Source organism: Triticum dicoccoides, chromosome 7B (genome assembly GCF_002162155.2).
Source record: "Triticum dicoccoides isolate Atlit2015 ecotype Zavitan chromosome 7B, WEW_v2.0, whole genome shotgun sequence".
Lineage (NCBI taxonomy): Eukaryota > Viridiplantae > Streptophyta > Magnoliopsida > Poales > Poaceae > Triticum > Triticum dicoccoides.
Genome location: NC_041393.1, coordinates 284,463,487 through 284,470,267, shown reverse-complemented (window position 1 = coordinate 284,470,267; position 6,781 = coordinate 284,463,487). Strand labels below are relative to the sequence as shown.

At 45.3% G+C, this 6,781-nt stretch overlaps 1 protein-coding gene across 1 annotated transcript; it reads right to left on the bottom strand.

Annotated features, from left to right (window-relative positions):
* Positions 1 to 3,824: 3,824 nt before the first annotated feature.
* Positions 3,825 to 5,969, bottom strand: LOC119338374 (uncharacterized protein At2g27730, mitochondrial-like). Its single transcript, XM_037610688.1, has 3 exons — positions 5,746 to 5,969; positions 5,536 to 5,628; positions 3,825 to 4,121 (listed from the first exon to the last, which is right to left on the bottom strand). The coding sequence occupies exons 1-3, from the start codon at positions 5,890 to 5,892 to the stop codon at positions 4,101 to 4,103; spliced, it is 261 nt and encodes an 86-aa protein (XP_037466585.1). The 5' UTR covers positions 5,893 to 5,969; the 3' UTR covers positions 3,825 to 4,100.
* Between the last annotated feature and the right edge of the window lie 812 nt (positions 5,970 to 6,781).

Here is a 6,781-nt window from a genome sequence, read left to right as displayed (position 1 = left end):
GTTGGTCCGAACCAGAGCCACTTGCAGCGCCACCTCGGGGAAACTCGAGGGTTGGTTTTAGTTGTACGTAGTGTTCATCCGGTGTTGCCCTGAGAACGAGATATGTGCAGCTCCTATCGGGATTGTCGGCACATCGGGCGGCTTTGCTGGTCTTGTTTTACCATTGTCGAAATGTCTTGTAAACCGGGATTCCGAGTCTGATCGGGTCTTCCTGGGAGAAGGTCTATTCCTTCGTTGATCGCGAGAGCTTGTCATGGGCTAAGTTGGGACACCCCTGCAGGGTATAATCTTTCGAAAGCCGTGCCTGCGGTTATTGGCAGATGGGAATTTGTTAATGTCCGGTTGTAGATAACTTGACACCAGATCTGAATTAAAACGCATCAACCGCGTGTGTAGCCGTGATGGTCTCTTCTCGGCGGAGTCCGGGAAGTGAACACGGTTTCTGGGTTATGTTTGACGTAAGTAGGAGTTCAGGATCACTTCTTGATCATTGCTAGCTTCACGACTGTTCCGCTTGATCTCTTCTCGCTCTTTATTTGCGTATGTTAGCCACCCTATCATGCTTAGTTGCTGCTGCAGCCTCACCACTTTACCCCTTCCTTTCCCTTTAAGCTTTGCTAGTCTTGATACCCATGGTAATGGGATTGCTGAGTCCTCGTGGCTCACAGATTACTACAACAACAGTTGCAGGTACAGCTTATGTGATGATCATGACGCGAGAGCGATGCTTGCTTGCGTTGAGTTCTTCTTCTGCTTCTTCGATCAGGGGATAGGTTCCAGGTCGGCAGCCTGGGCTAGCAGGGTGGATGTTGTTTGAGTTTCTGTTTGTGTTTCATCCGTAGTCGGATGATGCTCTGATGTATTGTAATGTTGTATTCATGTGGCATTGTATGCCTTATGTATGTATCCCCATCTATTATGTAATGTTGATGTAATGATATCCACCTTGCAAAAGCGTTTCAATATGCGGGTCTATCCTTGGTGGGACCTTCGAGTTCCTTTTGGATAGGGTCGCATATTGGGCGTGACACGTCTGGAGGATACACAGTCCTCAAAGGTAACAAGCGTCGATTCCACACAGGAACAATCTCTTCAGTGATGCTCAATCACTTTGGGTTTGTAGGTGTTTGGGTTTGGGTTTTCCTCACTTGATGATTTTCACTCAAAGTCCTCGGAGGATGGGATGCTCTCAATGACAAGTGTTAGTTTCTCTCGGAGCAGCCAACCAGCTAGTGATTGTAGGGGGCGGCTATTTATAGCTTAGGGAGCATCCCGACATGATAAGACATAAATGCCCTTCAATGATATGACCGTTAGGTGGGTAGATATTTTGGGATAGCTGGCGCATAGCATAACAACGGTCGGATATTTGAGCTATCAATTCCTCAGGGCTATCATGTTCCTCACCTGTAGGCAATCCGCACTGGCGAATTCCTAACTCCTCAGTCAGAACAAATTCCTTTGAGACCAAAAGATCTTCGTCTCTGTCACTGAATATATTGACTGAACTGCATGAGATTTCCAATGGCTTCACTCGAAAGGATTGGTAGGTGTAGAATTTTGAGATGAGCATCACTTGGAAACTTTTCCTTAGTTTTACCTTGACCCCCTTTAACAGTACGGTGTTTCCTATGACTCAAGAAAAAGAAAAGGAAACTACGAAAACAAAAGTCTTCACGCTTCATATTCCTTGCATGAATATTAAGTCTTCATGATCACACCAATTTCTTCACTTTCAAAGTCTTCAGAAGGCCAAAGTCTTCAGTTGAAGACATTCATTTTTAGGGGTCGACTTTCTGTGTAAATATCAAACTCCTCATAGACTTATAAAGATGTGTACACTCACAAACGCATTAGTCCTTTAACCTATGAATCTTCAATACACCAAAATCACTAAGGGGCACTAGATGCACTTACAACTTCCGTACACGCCTCTGTCTCGGCCCCCTTTCTCTTTCTTGTCTGGTGGCATCGTCAGCGGCAAGAGGACTCGGGACCCGTCTCTACATCTTTTTTTGTCTTAGGTTTCTGGTTCTGCTATGACATCGAAGAGGTGGTAGCGGCAATTGCGTGTGGAAATAAGGTATATACGGTCTCTCCCTACCTCGACGACATCCGATCCGGCGCCAACGAAGGACCTGTACGAGTTTGTGTCCCTAGATCTTTTGATTTCTTCAAATTTTGATAGTTTGTGTGTCTTTCATTGAGAGTTATTGCTGTCTATTGGTGTGGCAACTTCGACATCTTCTTCCGTGTTATTGTGTGGCTTCGCTCGGTTTCTCCAACCCCCTGAACTGGTGGCAATGGATTGCAAGTCTATTTAGCATGGGGTGATGCTCTAGCCAATGTTGCTTCAACTTTTTTTTGCGAAAAGATCAGATCTATTAGAGAGATTCATTGGAAGTACAAAACACCTCAAACATAATAAAAATTACATCGAGGTCCATGGACCATCGAACGACCATTGTCGCCGCCAGAATGAGCCACCGACGCGCCGTTGTCGGCGCTCCATACCGGAGCCGGCCTGACCTTGTCGACGACAACCAGGAAGTCTTCGTGCACGTGCCCCTAAGGACCAGCGTCCAGATCTGCAGTCGTACGCACGGCGAGCAACCCTAACCTTGCCAACCCGAGGAGCTGGCAGGAATCTACGTCGGAGCTCCGTCTAGTCCGCCCTAGCGGAAGAACATGAGGAGGATCAGAGCCCGGAATACTGACTCGAAGAAAATGCGCCACCATCCGTCCAAACACCGCCCCTGCGAGAACTAAAACCCTACCTATCTACTAGCCGGTGACGAGGCACCAAAAATCCCCTCCCCGGCACCGGTTGTCCGAGTGGTAGAAGGAGGGGAGGCGAATTCACGGGTTCACCAGCGGAGATCGAGCGAAGGAAGGCTTTCCCTAGTCGCCTGGAGAGAGGGGAAAGAAAAGCAATCTCATGGTGTATCTTCTTTAATGTTTCAACGACTTATTGATCTCGTCTCAAGGGATGTTGTGCGTGGATGACGCTCTAGCCGATGTTAGTTAAATGATTCATAGATCTCGTATGTGAGTGGCTATTGCGGTATTCAAAGCTTGATATGACGAGGGTGTTTGCAGATCGCCTTACTTTATTGTTCTCTTGTGGGCGTTGTACAATCGGAGGAAGAATATGCTTTTCAATGTAATTCTTGTTTTTATTGGTTGTTCCACGTCTAGTTTATCCATTGCACTGGCCTTTTGCTTTCCTCGATATTAATCGGATTTAAGATGCCTTTGGCTGTTTCTATAAATAAAAAAATCATACATAACATTGCTAAAATAACGGCATTGCACATGTCTTAAGTAGGCCGCTGCTTGCATAATTTCGTTCAAGGATGCTTCGAACACATCACTTGCTTGCTTGCAAGGCTAATTGGTTTGATGCTAAATGTTAGCATGTCATAGCCACTTGCTTGCTTGCAAGGCTAATTAGTTTGATGCCAAAAGTTGGCATGTCAAATTTTGGCAACTGTCAAAGCCACTTGCTTCTCTGCAAGACTAACTAGTTTGATGCCAAAAGTTGGCATGTCAAATTTTGGCAACTGTCAAATGTTGGCTAGAGATTGGTTGCATACCAATTTTCGCTGTCAATCTCACAAAAGGTTGCCAAATGCTGGCAACTTTTGATTTTACCAATTATTGGCTTGCCAATGTTGGCAATGCCAAATATTTGACCAAGGATGCTTCGAACACGCCATTTGCAAAGAGATTAACCCTAAACCGTCAAGATTCAGAACCAGCGATAGCATGGCTCTCCAAACATATATGGGCTGGCAGTGCAATCTGCATTCTGCAAGACGAAAGAAAAACGAGAACCATGTGGTGGTGACCCATACCATACAACCAAATGCGCAAAAGGGCGACAAATATTTGGTCCAGCAACGATACAAGTTCCCAGTTATCAATGTTTATGGTCCCTGGATTATATCCTCAACAAGCGCGGCAAACCGAAAACAAAGCAAAGCTAGCGCTATCAACGTTTTACAGAATTTATTCTTCCATCTTTGGACATCTATAAACACAAATGCCCCCCAGATGCATCCAAGATGGGGTCACCTTCAGGCAGGCGAAGATCGCTCCTAGTTAGTTCCCTCGGCCTTCTGTCAAGATGAACAGATGTGATAGTAACAGCGCAGACTAATGCTGCAGTGATAAGAGTGCAAAAGGCAGCGCAAATCGCATCTATATAAAGGGCAGCAATTACTTAGAAACTGGTAAACTACATAACTCTACAAAAAGCATGGCATGCCCATAAATCAAGGGAAAATCTGAGCATTTAGCTTTTCTTACATCAAAAGGGCCAAAGCCCTGCTCCATTTCATTGAAATGAAACATCATATAGTAAGTGGTCGTCAAAATCTGCCAAACAATGCTCCACATTTGGAGGAATCCACACATTATGCTAAAAGGGTGTTTGCGACATAAATCAGATTCTAGAACATGATTAAGAACTTGTTTCGGCAAATGACGTGAACCTTTCCCAAACAAACACAATTGGATTGCCTTTTCTTTTCAAAATTATGTAAATAGATGGATATTAAGAATCAATATTACCTGAATTCCAGGAAAAAGGAAGATTTCATGGTATTTCAAACACATTGATGTTGATGAATTGATTAGAAAAGGTTTCTCGGAAAAATTTGTGTTGCTTTCGTCAGATTATAGTGTGCACGGTAAACCATTCCCAAATAAACACAATTGGACTGTTTCTCCTTTTCCAGGATTATGTAAATAGATGGACATTAAGAACCAATATTTTCTGATTATAGCGGGAAGAAAAGACTTTACAGTATTTCAAACACATCGATGTATTGATTAGAAATAGTTTTACTCAGAAAATTTAGAGAGTGTTGCTTTCATCAGACTATAGTGTGTACGATGGTGTATCAACATGTACTTAGCCAAATCATATCTCAGTTGAACTCAAAACAGATAATCATCAGTGCTTCACGTGAGCACACAATGTCTTTCAGCTCAAACACTTCATTTACCTTTCCATCTCCTCTATCACAAAGTCAATCATTAAACAAGCCGTTCCCATGATGCAACCATCTTCGCAGGTAACACATGATCAAAACATTCGCATGCCCTCCATAACAAAACTTGGCAGAAGGTATTCTTGCCAAAAGCTGGTAACATCCCTACACACTTTTCTCAGGGATGGAGGAGTTCCCACACCTTCTAGCCACATCGACTTGGCATCTACTCCCTCCGTTCGGAATTATTTGTCTCGGAAATGGATGTATCTAGAACTAAAATACGTCTAGATACATCCATTTTCGCGACAAGTAATTCCGAACGGAGGGAGTACCATTCAGACAGCAAGTGGTTTGACACTTGCAGTTGTAATACTACAGAATTGCAATAACTTCAAATAACCCACGCAGCTGCAGTTACCCCAAATGTATGGGTAGCAGAAAGTGCACACGTAGTACTATTTTAATTTATGTTAGTATTCCTAAGCCATTGAGGGTCTACGCACTAAACTGTAACCTAGAGGGCAGTGTCGTATACCTTGCCGTCGGCGCCGGACTTAGCCTTGTCGGCCGCATCCTTCTCCTGTTCGAGCTTTTTCTTGAGCTTCTCCCGCCTCTCCCTCTCCATCTTCTGCTCCCCGCCGCAAAATCAAAACGAAACACCACCATGTTACAGATGAGTATCAGATCGGATGACGAAGAATTAAGGGCATGGGTTAAATAGGGTTTTGGATGGGATGCGACCGACCTGGATGTAGACGTTCTCCTTGGCGCGCTCCTCCTCGCTGAGCACGCGCCCCTTCCCGTCACTCAGAAGACGCCGGGTCCCGCTGGCCACCACCGCCGGGGACCGGAGGCGCGCGGGGAGGGAGGTCAGTGCGCATCTCATCGCCATTATGGTCCCACTCTCTCGAGCTCTCGCGAATCTGTCGGGTCTTTGGGCCTTTGGGGTATCTCGGTGTTGGGTGGGGTTGTTCGTGTATATAAATTTTTTCTCGAATATGCATATACTCCCTCAGTCTAGAAATATTTGTCATTAAATTGAAATGAATGTATCTAGATGTATTTTAGTTTTAGATACATTCATTTTCATCCATTTTGATGACCAGTAATTTCGGACAGAGTGAGTATTAAAGAAGAAAGGCAGAGAGTGCATCCACCATAGTTTATTAGAGTTCCGTTACACTCTACTCTTCCCTACACGCCCACCTTTCTAAACTACCAAAGAAGGGTTCTACATCCCCTTTGAACTTGCCGGCTATCGACCATATCCTCCCTTCGGACTTCACCCTACCAAGAAGCACATCCATCGAAGGGGATGCTCCGTCAAACACAATAGCGCTGCGATGCTTCCACAACTCCCAAATGGTTAGGATGAAGATAGTACGTAGATCCTTGCGTTGCAAGTTGTTCGGCCCTTGCTTATCCCGAAGCCAAACACCAAGGGTGTCTTTGTGCCGTCGGCGTCCAATCCATCTTGCCCAAAGCCTCATAGATCACAGCCCATATCGATCTAGCAAACACACAAGTTAGTAGCACATGGTTAATCGTTTTCTCCTCCTGGTCGCACAGAGGGCATGCGTCCTGATGCGGCAAACCTCTCTGTGCAAGCCTATCTGAGGTCCAGCACCGATCCCGTAGGGCTAGCCAAGTAAAGAACTTGCAAGTAGACGACGCCCGAGATGCCCAGGTCAGCTCCGCCATGGGCTCCACCGTTCGGCCCCAAAACCTTGCCGCATAAGCCGACCTCACCGAGTAGCGTCCGTTTTTCTCCCAGAACCATC

Bases quoted from the DNA above. Each gene is read 5' to 3' on its own strand.
- LOC119338374 (XM_037610688.1), bottom strand. From the start codon at position 5,892: ATGGCGATGAGATGCGCACTGACCTCCCTCCCCGCGCGCCTCCGGTCC. The intron at 5,629-5,745 runs GTCGGTCGCATC...GGCGGGGAGCAG, and splicing joins AGGAGAACGTCTACATCCAG to AAGATGGAGAGGGAGAGGCG. The intron at 4,122-5,535 runs GTATACGACACT...TCATCTTGACAG, and splicing joins AGTCCGGCGCCGACGGCAAG to AAGGCCGAGGGAACTAACTA.